The 13,327-nt window shown below is 57.1% G+C and overlaps 1 protein-coding gene and 1 pseudogene across 3 annotated transcripts; both read right to left on the reverse strand.

Moving 5' to 3' along the window:
* Positions 1–2,505: 2,505 nt before the first annotated feature.
* Positions 2,506–8,462, reverse strand: LOC102940775 (annotated as a pseudogene).
* A 779-nt stretch (positions 8,463–9,241) lies between these two features.
* RPP21 (ribonuclease P/MRP subunit p21) lies at positions 9,242–13,195 on the reverse strand. 3 transcript variants are annotated; one of them, XM_037913711.2, is made up of 6 exons: positions 13,117–13,195; positions 12,124–12,197; positions 11,383–11,483; positions 11,155–11,237; positions 10,773–10,904; positions 9,242–10,252 (listed from the first exon to the last, which is right to left on the reverse strand). In XM_037913711.2, exons 2-6 carry the CDS (start codon positions 12,178–12,180, stop codon positions 10,095–10,097), a joined length of 531 nt encoding a protein of 176 aa, XP_037769639.1. In that variant the 5' UTR covers positions 12,181–12,197; positions 13,117–13,195; the 3' UTR covers positions 9,242–10,094. The 3 variants fall into 3 exon arrangements, with proteins under 3 accessions (XP_037769639.1, XP_037769640.1, XP_043384251.1); XM_037913712.2 differs by having other exon boundaries at positions 13,038–13,127; XM_043528316.1 differs by lacking the exon at positions 13,117–13,195 and adding an exon at positions 12,983–13,007.
* Between the last annotated feature and the right edge of the window lie 132 nt (positions 13,196–13,327).

Genomic DNA, 13,327 nt, shown 5'->3' on the forward strand with positions numbered 1-13,327 from the left:
AAAAAAGCAGCTGCTGACCCAAACAGGCCTCTACAAAGCTCACGTTCCAGCATAGTCTCCCTTGTTTACCAGGGACACTACATTGGCTAGAGTGATATGCTGCACACAGCGACATCTAATGGCTGAATGACATATTGCAAGGAAACATGCCTGGAGAGGTAGCCAATGCGAAGTGAATAGGATCATGTCTCCATCTAGTGGCCAGATGGAATTATTACAGCAGCTGCCTAATGACTCCCAGCTGGAGGAATTACTTTGCTCAGCTGGTAGAAGGTATCTGGGATTTGATGCTACACCTCCTGGCTTCCTCATGGGGCTCAGTTCTCCTCTTCCTCATGTTCCGTCCCGCTTGAGGGTTCAGCGGTTCTGTGGGTCTTGGCTGGGGGAGGAAAAGCGGGTGTCATTGTCCCACTGGAAAGGCCCAAACAACCACAAACTGGGCTTGAGTCTGGGGCTGCCCCCACAGCATGTGGGTTCTGGGACCTCAGGGGATGGGAGAGCTCCCCAAAGATGTCTGCCCCTTAAGGAGGCCAGAAGATTCCATGTTCACTTGAAAAGGGGGGAATGGGACATGAGGCCTTTCCCCTTTAAGGGGCACTAGCTCTGATCCAGCCCCAGAGGGAGAGGACTGGCTGGCTCAGAGGGATGTGGGGACATGGGGCCTTTCCCCTTTAGGGCTGCCGTCCTCGCACCTCATTGATGCTCACTGAGGAGGCCCGGCTTCTCGCTGAGCAGCGATGCCAAGAAGCCACAGCGCCAGGCAGGCAACATCCCCTCCACCTGGGATGGCCCTGTGCTGATGCAGAAGAAGGTCTGCTCCATGGGGTTGTTGCAGGGGCCATTGCTTCATGCTCTCCTCCCTATCCCCATGGGGCTCTTGGGGAGAAATTCAACACACCCCACAGAGTTTCATACAGGGCAGGGGCAGGAACATGCTTCAGCTGCACACAGGGGTCGTTAGGAGCTAACTCGCAAAGTTTGACACCTTTCCAAAATGGCTGCCATCCACTGTTGTTCCCAATGACAGTGAAGCCACAGGCTGCCCACGGTTAAGATGGCTGCTGTGTCCAGTTCACCTCATATGGGATGCAACCCCATGATCTGGGTGCCCCTAAACCTCTGACTGCCAGATGGTGGGACTGGCCAACAGGGGATGGATCACTCAATAATTGCCCTGTTCTGTCATTCCTTCGGAAACATCTGGTGCCAGCCACTGTCCGAAGACAGGATACTGGGCTAGCTGGACCATTGGGCTGACCCCTTATGTTATGCTTGGATTTGTTTTGAATAAAACCTGTAACGAGCTTCACTTGTGAAAAAGAAAATTAGCTGAGTGTTGTGAGCTAATGCCGTTAATGCACTGGTAAAGCAGCAATGAGTTACCACTGTTGTAGTCAAATTTATTACACTGACAAAGGAAGGCTTTGAGCCAGCTAACTTTGGCTATTACCTTGATGCACTGGCAAGCAGGGATTTGAAAATGCAGTCGCAACCCTCCTTTAGCGCCACTGTTGACCAGGGGACCGCTCCCCCTCCACAGTGACCTCTAGTGGCCTGTTTATATACTGCACATAAAGGTATCACTGTAGAGACGCTAGGAAGAGGGATGAGTGTGCCGGCTCTTGTCTCCATCTAGTAGCTGCCCAGCATTACTACAACAAAAATGTTACGGACACCCAGCTGCGAGAGTTAGGCCAAGATCCTCAAAGCTGTTTAGGCAGCGAACTCCCATTCGGCACCTAAATGCCCAAGAGAATCTGGGCCTAACTCCCATAGCTGAGATGGAGGAGGGGGTCTGGGCTTTTCCTGCTGCAGAGCCTGTGTTTCTCCATGGTGCTCAGTCCTCCGGAGGTTCCCTCTCCCCTGCTGGTTCAGAGGGTCCTTTGGGCTGGGCTAAGAGTGTTAAGGAAAAGTTAGCAAGTGTGACTCCATTTTGGTTTGGGGCCCACCTTTGTTTAAATGCCAGCACATCATACACCAGGAGGAGTGATCCTTAGATACTGAATCCCTGTGAAAATCCTCCTCCTTGTCTCCAGCCTGCCTTGACTCCCAGTATCTGGTTTTTTTCAGTCTCTAACTCCCTGTCTCTTGGCCTTGATGTGAGGCCTCCCATCCTGATAATAAAGGTTACTGATGCATGGCTTTAGGACCATGCTGTGTAATTAACATACTGGTATAGCACGAGGAATGCACCAAGCAGGGATAGGTGGTAGATAAGACAAGGGTTTGTTTATTGGCTAACGTTTCCGATGCACGAGGGCAACATGCTTTGCTAAAAAGTATATAACCTTTGTATAATCTGCATTCAGGGTCCCCTCCTGGCTAGCAGGGGGGCACCACCCTCGAGCGTAATAAACTTAGTGTCTTTTGGGAACTCTGCAGTTGTGGACTTTGTTTATGTGCCTCAGCCTAGATTCGAACTGTGCGTGTCCTATCAGGTATAATTCGCAGCTTTTGTGTGCGTGTCCTACCAGGTGTAATTCGTAGCATTTGTGTGCGTGTCCTACCAGGTATAATTCGCAGCAGTTGTGTGCGTGTCCTCTCAGGTGTAATTCGTAACAAGAGAGAGGCATGGGGGGTTACTGTCCCATCACTAAAAAGCCAGGCCTAGAGTCAGGCGGCAGCCCATGGCATGTGAGTTCTAGAGGCCCTGGGATGGGAGGGCTCCCCCCAGGTTTTGCCTGGAGGCCAGAATATCCCCCATATCTATGGAAAGTGGGAACTGGCTCATGGGAGCATATTATGGGATCCTTTTCCCTCTGGGGGGCACCGGCTCCAATCCATCCCCAGGCTGGGGAGAATGGCTGGCTCAGGCGCTCAGGGTTACAGGGTGACACAGCCCCTCACTGCTCCGGATTGTGCCCCAAATTGTGACACGCACCCTTGAGCTGCTGATAATCTGGGACCAGTGGTGTCAAGAAGCCACAGAGCCGGGCGAGCGACATCCCCTCCACGTGGGATGGCTCCATTCCGATATAGAAAAAATTCTTCTCCATGGCATTGTAAAGAGGCCACTGTTCCCTGCTGCCTCCTGTCCCTATGGGGTTCCTGGGGGGAAATGCATCAATTGGTCAACATGGGGGGAAAGGGAATGAATTCCAGCAACAAGGAGGCAGACAGGAGGATGCCCCGACCAGGGGTCCTTCACTCCAGCAGGCGGCAGCAGAGAGGGACAGGGACATACCCAACTACCCACAGTCTCCAGCCAGGTCTCACTGAGCTTCCCACGAACTAGGAAGGATCAAGAGTCAAACAATCCAGTTTTGCCCTCTTCCAAAATGGCCACCTCTCCACATGTTTCTTCACGGGGCTGAAGTCGCAGGCTGCCCTCTGGTGGTGAAGTGGGGAAATGGTGGCCACTCTCATGCCAGCTGCCAGGCTGATCTGAAATACAGTTCTCTGGTGCCAATGGGGAAGTGGGAGGGGCTCAGGACCAGCTGGCGGGTGTAATTTGCATAGACATCCCAAGCATCATGCAGTACCCCCCAGCTGCACAATTGGGGATTTCCCCAGCTTCCATGCTCACAATCTGTCTTGCACTGGCTATGTGAGCGCAGGGACATGAATAGGGTGGCAAGGCTGAGAACCAGTGGATGTTAGAGATTGGGGAGCATGGCTCACCCTAACCTGGGAGTCAACGGGCCCAGGTTGACTAGTTAGGACCAAGGCACTGTCTGATTTCAGAGGGGAGCTTTGTTGTTTTATTTAGAGTGCTAGCTGTAGGGGGTTGGGGAAAAAGCAATAGTCTAAACAGGGGTGTCATGATCTAGTAATAACTGACTCTATTACTGGTAGGACTGGATTCCACCTGCCCTGGGGACACCAAATTTGAACATGGGTTTGCTGGAGGATTCTCTGCTCCTTGAAGTCTTTAAACCATGATTTGAGGACTTCAATAGCTCAGACATAGGTGAGAGGTTTATTGCAGGAGTGGGTGGATGAGATTCTGTGGCCTGCGTTGTGCAGGAGGTCAGATTAGATGGTCATAATGGTCCCTTCTGACCTTAATATCTATGACTCTTTGCCGCTCTGCCCAGTAGCGCATCATCCTGCGGCTCAGCACCACCTCGGCCTCCGTGTGCGTGTGGTTGGCTCCCTCCATGGACGCCAGCATCCCGAACAGGTAGGGCACCTCAGAGCCATGCGGCACCCCCATCCATTTGGGGGAAGACAAGCCTCTGGGGTGGCGGGTGAAGCTGTAGACGTACACGGGACCGCCGGCCTCTGCCATCTGCCCAGCCATCTTGGCTATGGGGCACACCACATGATAAGTCACTGACAACGTGAGCCAGGGTGCGGTGGTACCACGCCGGGCCCTGCCTCTCCTGGCTGTACCACTGTGCCACCGCCTGGACGGCCTCCCATGGCAGCCCCAGCATTGTCACCCTCAGCACCTCCAGCAGCTCCGCCTAGCTCATGTGGCTGGCGTTCACCCTGGTGAAGTTATGGGCACCAATGATTATGTAGGAGCCTTCGTTAGCCGTGACGCCGGCCAGGAGGGGTATAGGCTGGCTGTGCCCAGCCTCCAAGAGTCTTGGTGGCTCATCGGGAAGGAAATCCCCGTCGACGGTCGGCACAGACCCAGGCATGGACATAATGCATTTCCCAAAGTCTCCCAGCTCCTTCCCCTGCAGGCAGCCCACCAGGGCAGTGTCATTGAAACCGGTGCAGCCTGGTTCACGGCCCAGGGCCTGGCCTATCTTCTTGGCCGCTTCTGGGCTAATCCAGGCCCAGGGAGAGGCAGGGGCACCACTCTGCAGCCCAGCATGGGCAAAGAGGGGCCGGCTCCCCGGCGAGAAGAGATGGAAGCTGACCGAGGAGGCCCCGGCGCTCTGGCCGAAGAGTATCAAACAGGCCGGGTTCCCACCGAAGGTGGCCCCATTGTCCCACAGCCAGTGCAGCACCAGGCACTGGTCCCACAGGCCGGCATTCCCCGGGTCAGCTGGGGGCAGGGACAGGAAGCCCAGTGCCCCAGCCGGGTAGTTCATGGAGGCCACGATCACGTTCTCGGTGGTGGCGAAGAAGCAGCAGTCTTGGAGCTCCACGGAGGCTGCACCTATGAAGAACCCCCCGCTGTGGATCCAGACAAGGATGGGGGAAGGCGCAGGGGGCCGGGGATGGGGCACCCAGATGTTGAGGAAGAGGCAGTCCTCAGACTGCAGCATTTTGGGCGTCCACGTATAGGCATCAGGGTAACCAGTAAGCAGAGGCTGGAGGCAGGCGTTGCCGAAGCCAGTGGCCTCCAGGATGTGGCTCCAGGGCTGGTGGGGAAATGGTGTCTGGAAGCGCAAGGCCCCCATGGTGGGGCTCAGCATAGGGGATGCCCAGGAAGGCCTTCACTGTGCTGGAGCCGGCCGGGAGGCGCTTGCCCCGGATGGGGCCGCTGGTGGTGAGCACCGCAGTGCCGTCGTCATTGGGGCCTGGCAGGGAGAGGAGGAGCAGGCAGGGGAACGCGGGGAGGAGTCCCAGCATCGTGGCAGCTAGAAGGGAAACCCCCCCAGAGGGAGCTACAAGGAACGGGATCTGGGACCTATCCCCTCTAGGGGGCGCTGGTTCCAATCCAACCCCAGGTCAGGGAGGAATGGCTGGCTCAGGGAGTGGGGAATGGGATATGGGGCCTCGCCCCTCTTGGGGGAGTTTCTGTGCTGCAGCCCTAACTATTTAAACCCTCATGCGAGCAGGAAGCCTGGCTCCCCTTTGGTAAACACCGTCTCCGGTCAGCCACCCCCTCAACACCAGCCTGCCCCGGGCTCCAGCTCTCTGCTGAGCTCCCAGATCTGTATCACTTTGCCTTCTGCTACATTTCCCTCTGCAGGCAACTAGAGGCCCCTTTATGCCAGGGGAAAATGCCAAAAGGCTAGGACAAAAATCCACATGCCCCCTCCCGGAGCTGAAGAGAGAATCCAGGAGTCCAGGCTCCCAGCTCCCACTGTTCTAACCCACTAGACCCCATCCCCTCCCAGAGCTGGGGAGAGAACTCTGATTGATAGGACTCCTGGGTTCTAGCCCCAGCTCCGGGAGGGAAGTGGGGTCTAATGGGTTAGAACAGACAGGGCTGGGAGTCAGGACTCCTGGGTTCTCTCCCTAGCATGGTGAGGACAGTGGGGTCTAGGAGTTAGAGCAGGGGGTACAGTGGCTGGGAGTCAGGACTCCTGGGTTCTCTCCCAGCTCAGGGAGGGGAGTGGGGTCTGGGAGGTAAGAGCCAAGTGGGGCTGGGTGTCAGGACTCCTGGGTTCCATCCCCAACTCTCAGGGTGGGGTCTGTGGAAGGGGTATTAGCTGGGAAGCTACCAGTCGAGTTCCCAATTCCAGCTCCCCTGACACCAGTCACCCCTTGACCACTCTGTGCCCATCGCAGAGCCCGAGGGACACTCCTCACCCCTGGCTACGCAGACTCACCTGCCCGGCTCGCTGCTGCAGGCATGGCTCTGTGGCTCCCAACTCAGCGCAAGGAGGGGGGGATCTGCCGATGCAGGAGCCAAGCGGTTCTCGTCTCCGGCGCTGAGAGCACCAGCCAGGGAGCAGCCACCCGAGTTTATTCACCCTGGCAGCAGCAAGCTCACTGGGCTGTGCACGCATAGGGCCCAGGTTCAAGGTGGCTGGAGGGATCCTGGGGCAGGGTCCACAGGCTCAGAGACCCAGTTCAGCACCTCTGGGGTACGGTAGCAGGGTCACAGGCTCACTGTGAAATGCAGCCACCTCAGGGGTGGGGCTGCTGGGGACCAGCCACACGGCACCGCTGCCTTGGGCTTGCTTGCCGCTCCTGAGATGCAGCTGGCTCTGGGGTGGCACAGAGGGGTAACAGGAGGTGAAGGGGAAATCCCACGGCCAGTTCAACCCACAGCAGGATTTTGGTGGAGCCAGAAGGGAAGCCCCTTTGGGGGGAAGGGACAGGACATTTTATATGCGAGGGGTCAGGGTTCCAGCTGCAGGGTTCCCCCACCCCACTGCCTGCTGTATTGACAGGGGTTAGCAAACTCCTTTGCGGGCAGGACAGAGGATGGGTGCCAAACAGACCAGGCAGCCTGCCATGGATCTGCCGCTTGCATGGAAATGAGACTTGTCATCCCCAGGGGGGCACAGGGCAGGATCAAGGGGGCCAGACCAAGAGGGCCAGCACACTGCTCTGAACCACCCTGAATTAGGTGGGGGCTAGTGGGTTAGAATGGGGGTGCTGAGGGCTAGGACTCCTGGGTTCTATCCCCAGCTCTGGGAGGGGAGTGGGGGCTAGTGGGTTAGAGCAGGGGGTACTGGGGGCCAGGACTCCTGGGTTCTCTTCCTCACTCCAGGAGGAGGGCAGAGTTTGGGACAACATGCTGCATATCCTTGGGAGACCTTCTTGAATTAAATTTAAGTATCTTTGGGGTCTGTTGTGATCACTGGACCTAAAAAATGTCCCCCATTTGTAAGTTTAATTGTGAGAAGTGTGGGAAAGTTTTTCAGAGGTCACACTAACCTAGGACGGTTTGCTTGGCAGAGAATTAACCATGAAACAGAAGTCTAGCTGTTTTTCAATAAACACACCATGTTAGGAACAGGTGCAAGAAAAACCAGACAAAAATTGAATCAGTCCAGACAGCAGGTGCCCTGCTCATGCAAACCACTGAGGGTGGTGAGGTCATACTTAACAAACAAGTAAATGTGGGAACAAAGTTACCATTGCCGAATGTGGCCTTCCGGAATTGGATTTAATTGGTGGCCAAAATAATGAGGAGAAACTCTCCCCCACTTGTACTCCTTTTTCGGGGGCTGCTTAAAAAGAGACACTGAAAAAACCAAAAGAATCATTCTCGTCCCCCAGCTCATATATCCCCCCCACCTGGACGTCGCCCCTTATCTCAGCTTCCAGGACCCCGGCAGCAAACCAGATTAAGGGATGTTCATCCCCAGAGGGAGCCCGGCCGCCTTGCTCCTGGTGTTCGCCTCCGCGTGTTAGGGTTCCTAAGGCATCCAGCACCACAAAGCCACGTAGGATCCTGTATGGTTTTTCCTTCCCTTGTCCTGTTGCTTTCTGCCCCCTTCCCCCGCCCTCCATCCTGTCTCTCATTCTTTCTGCTTCCCACCTGCACGGCAGGAGCACCGCCACATGAGAGGACCCCAGCCCTGCCTAAGGAGAAAAGCCCCTGGAAGGATAAGGCCTTTGGCTGCAGCCATACTGCAAGGCCTAAAGCTTTCGTCTGCAGCCAGATTAAAAGAGCAGCGTAGAAGCAGGAAGTCACATCTTCACATTCCATCTAAATTACATTAAAACGATGTAATATCCAGCTGTTAAGAAGGACACCCCGTCCTAATGGCCCCCACTATCACCAGATAAAGAAACAGATCTTAAGATGGTTAAAGAAAACTTAGTTTGATAGCATTCTGTCTGGCAAGAAATCACTTATCAATAGTTGTGGTTAGGAAATCCTCCTTTCTTTACTGTTTTGTCATTATGGTCCCCACTTCCCTAGTGTTTGTCTGGATGAGCTCTGCCTGGTTCTTTGGTTATTTCTGTCTGTTGTATAATTAATTTTGCTAGGTGTAAATTAATGAAGGTGGTGGGGTAGGATTGGTTAGAGAATTTTGTCAGGATTGGTTAGTAACATTTTAGTATATTGATTGGTTAAGGTCGAGCTAAGCAGGGCTCGAGTTTCACTCTATAAACTGGGTCCAACAGAAAGTTCTTTGGGAGCCAACTCCAGGACACAGCCCCAAGATCAGAGCTGCCAGACCTCAACACCCTGCCAATGACACCGTGCAGAAACTAGGGTCCCCCAGACGGACCTGATCCTGACTGGCCATCAAGAAAAGTTCATCTGTCTTAGTGGGAATGGTGAGCACTGCAGGTGTAGTAGGTGCAGTCTGGTTTTTGGTGATTGTTAATAAATAGAGGTTACGTAGGATATTACTGTGCAGGGCTCTTTCACTGGTAAAAGACCCCGTAAACCTGCAAAAGATTAAGCCCGGAGTCCACAGGGAAAGGGTGTTTGCTTTGAGTCCGCGGGAAAAGGGCGTTAGCCCAGAGCCCATGAAGGAGTAGAGCCTGGAGCCCACGGAAGGGTAAAGTTCGGTGCTTTTCACCTGGAGCCCTAGGAACTGGGAAAGGGTGGGGGCAATGTTCCCTCTAATTTTTGACAGGCCGTGCGCGCAAAAAGTTTCTTCTGTGCAAATTGTTGTGCTTCTGTGCAAATTTTTGTGCGCGCGGTGTTTCACCGTGTGCGTGGGGTTTAGGATCTGTGTGCGTGCACACACGCGCCCAGCTTAGAGGGAACAGTGGGTGTGGGTGCCTAAATTAAGAGGCTTACACCTTGAGCCCTAGAAATTGGGTAAAGGTGGGTGCCCTAGAGTGTGTAACAGAGAATTTTGTGCGGGTAACACCCCAACCAGCTGATGGCCCAAACCGGGAAGCGAAGCAGGGGCCAAGCAAGAAGCGCCGCAACCAACCATCCAGGGGAGCAAACGCTTCCCATGGGACATCCCAGTCCCTAGTATTCCCACTGGTAACTGTAAAGGGTTTCTCCCATCAGCCCCCCATCAAGTCTAGCCAGGACCATATAGTCCCTCCGTCCTTGAACCACCCCCCAGGAGTCCCCTCCACTGTATTCCCCCCTTCCCCAACATGTAATCCTAGAGGGGTTCCATCCGTTACGGTCCCCCCTCCCACCAGCTTGTTTTAAGCCCATAAAAGATCCTGCGGCAGGAAACGCGCTTCTAAAAATACACACAGAGATACAATTTGTTTTTGTTTATAAATAGACAAGGTCCCCCAAAAAAACCCACTGAATCAGAACCGACGCCCCCTAGACGGGAAAAGGCCCCATATCTCATTCCCCACCCCCTGAGCTAGCCAGTTTCCCGCCCTGGGGCCAGATGGGAGCTGGTGCCCCACAGAGGGGAAAGATCCCGTACCCCATTCCCCACCCCCTGAGCCAGCCAGTGCCCCAGGAGTGGATAGTTTCAAGGGGGTCGTTTCTCTTCCTCCCCCTTTTAAAATCAGTCTTGGCACCTCTCTCACGAACGGAGTCTCCTAAAACCTGCTCCAGGCCTGTCCTTACCAGCCCCCGGCTGGGATCAGGCCCTAAGCCACTGGCCCCTGCTCACGGCCATCCCCGGGGGTTACCTCCTGCTTGGGCCCCCTTTCCCCACCCGGGTCCCGGCCTCTGTGGTCCTCTGCGGAGTGGGGTGGCTCTCGAGACCGGAGGCCACACTGGGGGTTTTGGCCTTCTGTGCTGAGGGCTCCTTTGGGGGATCTTGGGGGGCTGCAGGTTTCTGGTCTGGAGGGGAAGAGACGAAATGGAGATGCAGGAAATTCTCACTGCTCCCCTGTCCCCAAATTCTCCCCTCCCCCTCTTGAACCTGATATCCCCTCTCCATGGCTATCCTGCCCCACAGGCCAACCCCAGCTCCTCCCCCACCCCCAGATCCCCTCCCGAAAGTCCCCCCGCCCGGTCCAATCCCAGCCCCTTCCCCCACACCAATCCCAGCTCTGACCAACCCCCCCAGCTTCTCCTCCCTCCAATCCCCCCCCCCCCCCAACTGATGCGAGCTTCACCCCCCAGACCAATCCCGGCTCTTCCCCCACCCCAATCCATACCCCTCTGTGACTAATCCCTTCCGATCCCCCCCAGATCAATCCAGCCCCCTCCCCACACAGTGACAAAACAATCCAGAGCCCAGCAACCCCCCCACCCAATCCTCCCTGCTGAGCCTTGCCTCCAGATGCCCCACTCCTCCCCTCAGGGGCTCCAGCCCCACACTGCCCCAGTTAACCCTTTGGATGCTGCCCCCTCTCACCGGCTTGGGGCTGGTTCTCCAGCAGGGCCTCAGGCTGCTCCGCCCACAGCTTGTACCCTGGGTTGCTTGGGAAGCGCTTGGTCTGGCCGCAGCAGAGACACCGTACGACTGACCAACGCCGGCCGCGGTGCCCTGGTTGGGGAGGCGGGGAGGGGTGAAGAGAAGGGCAGGGAGACAGGGACCAGGAACAGACAGGCATGCATGGGGAGAGGCTTTGCCACCTGACCCCACGGCCCTCTCAGGGTCCCGACTCCCAGCCCCCGCTCCCGCTCTAACCACTATGCCCCACTCCCCTCCCAGAGTTGGGGATAGAACCCAGGAGTTCAGGCTCCCAGCCACCCAGAGCAGTACTGATCCCTCCCCACTAGGGGGCGGCACTCACTTCTCTGGCGCACGGTGGAGCTGACGCCAGGGACCAGGAGGGAGGAGCAGGATTTGCAGATGGTTCTCTTCACCGATGGGTCCCTGAGGGGGAAAACACAAACAGGGGCTGGGCCTGGGGAGATGGGCCCCTAGAGAGGAAAGGCCCCATGGCCCAGTGCCCGCCCCCTGGGGCCCGATGGGAGCTGGCGCGCCCTAGAGGGGAAAGGCCCCGTATCCCGACACTCACTGTCTCAGGACGAGCCTGCGGCTGATGCTGCGCTGGGCATGGCAGTAGAATCGGGCCAGCGCCTGGTTCTCGGGGTTCTGGGCGAGGACACAGTGAGCCGCCTGAGGAGTGGGCAGGGGGGGGGAAAAAAAAAAAAAAAAAAAAAAAAAAAAAGAGATGCAGAGTGAGGGAAACAGCCCCACATCTCCCCCTGCTCCATGTCTCCCCCAAACCCTCCTTCCCCAGCCCCCCGTCACTCCCTTCCCCATTGATCTCCCCCCAGCCCCACGTCACCCCACCATTACCCCCTCGCCCATGTCATCCTACCGATCTCCCCTCCCCCGGCCCCACCAATCCTCCTCCCCCAGTCCCACTGATCCCCCAACCCCATCTCCCCCCACCAGTCCCCCCTCCCACCGATTCCCCTCTCCCCCAGCCTCATCTCCATCCAACCTCCCCTCGCCCAGTCCCATATCACCCCCCCCCCATCTTCCCCGGCTCCACGTGACCCCTTTGCCCTACCAATCCCCCCTCCCTCCCAGTCGCCCCAATCCCATCTTCCTCCAATCCCCCCCAACCCCCACCCCACAGGCAGATACTCCAATCCTCTTTGCCCCATGCTCTATTCAGGAAACCTGGAGGGAGCCCCAGAAATCTCCCCCCCACGGCCCTGGGGCTAGGGGGAATTGCTCCCAGGGTCTCTGTTAGGGGTGTAACCCCCGTCCCCACTGGGATCCCAGCACTAGGGGGCGCCAGCCTCACCTGGTAGAGGAAGCTGAGCCTCTGGAAAGCCTCTTTATCCTTCACCTGGGCTGACATCGTGGTGGGAGGCGGGTCTGGAATGGGGGAAAATACTTGAGGGGGGGCAGCCAGTTCCCTAAGGGGCTGTTAGCTGCCCATGCCCCAGCCGGCTACATGCTGCCTCCAGCAATTACCCCAGATGGGGGCGCTTTCACAATCCACCCCATTTCTAGTGACTCCCCACACACGGAACTGGGATCTGTCCCCCAAAAACAGGGGGCTTCTGGGCTTTATTATTCTTCCAGGAGGGGCAGCAGGGCCCCATTCTGGTATTGTGGGGGGGAGGGGTCTGCTGCCCTCTTGCTCCCCCAACCCTTATAGGGCTAGACCTGCTCCCCCCAGATCACCCCAACAAAACATCTCCCACCTCCTCGTTAAACCCCCATCCCCTCCAAAATCCTCCATCTCCAGCCCTTATATACCCCTCCCCTCCCAGCCCCCTCCGCCAGACTCCTATCTCTTCCCCTGCCACCCGTTCCTCAGACCCCCGTCTTCTGCCAGTCCCCTCCTCTGGATCTATTCTCCCCTCCCCTGCCAGCCCCCTCCTCCGGATCTATTCTCCCCTCCCCTGCCAGCCCCCTCCCCAGATCCCCTCCCCACCAGTCCCCTCCTCCAGACCTATTCTCTCCTCCCCTGCCAGCCCCCTCCCCAGATCCCCTCCCCGCCAGCCCCCTCCCCAGATCCCCTCCCCGCCAGTCCCCTCCTCCAGACCTATTCTCCCCTCCCAGCTCCCTCCTCCTCCTCCCCTGGCAGCCCCTTCCCCCAAACCCCTATCGCTTCCCCTGCCAGCCCCCTCCCCAGATCCCCCCTGACCTTCTACCAGCCCCCTCTCACAGATCCCCCTCAGCCTCCTTCCTCCAGCCCCCCTTATTTACCTCCTAGATCCCCTTCCTGGCTGTACCCTGCCAGCCCCTTTTATTTCCCCCCCAGCCCCCTCCCCCGTTTCCCCCGGACCTCAGTCACATGGAGACACCAGCAGCTGCAGCCTCTTCCTGCCCAGCCCAGCCCCCAGCTGACGTAGCTGCAGCAGCAGCAAAGGCCTCTGGGAAATGTAGTTTCCCAGCTTTCCTGGCCGCGGTACACCATGGGGCGGGGGGGGGCGTGACACCCCTTCCTCCTGCACCTGCCCCCTCGGGTTCCCCCAACTCTCCCGCCCCTAGGCGGG

This window comes from Chelonia mydas, chromosome 14 (genome assembly GCF_015237465.2).
Source record: "Chelonia mydas isolate rCheMyd1 chromosome 14, rCheMyd1.pri.v2, whole genome shotgun sequence".
Taxonomy (NCBI): Eukaryota; Metazoa; Chordata; order Testudines; family Cheloniidae; genus Chelonia; species Chelonia mydas.

Coding starts and splice junctions, on each gene's coding strand:
- RPP21 (XM_037913711.2), bottom strand. CDS start 12,180: ATGTCAGCCCAGGTGAAGGATAAAGAGGCTTTCCAGAGGCTCAGCTTC. Junction 11,238..11,382: donor CGCAGGCTCGTCCTGAGACA/GTGAGTGTCGGG, acceptor TTTCCCCCTCAG/GGACCCATCGGTGAAGAGAA. Junction 10,253..10,772: donor GGAGAACCAGCCCCAAGCCG/GTGAGAGGGGGC, acceptor CTTCCCCTCCAG/ACCAGAAACCTGCAGCCCCC.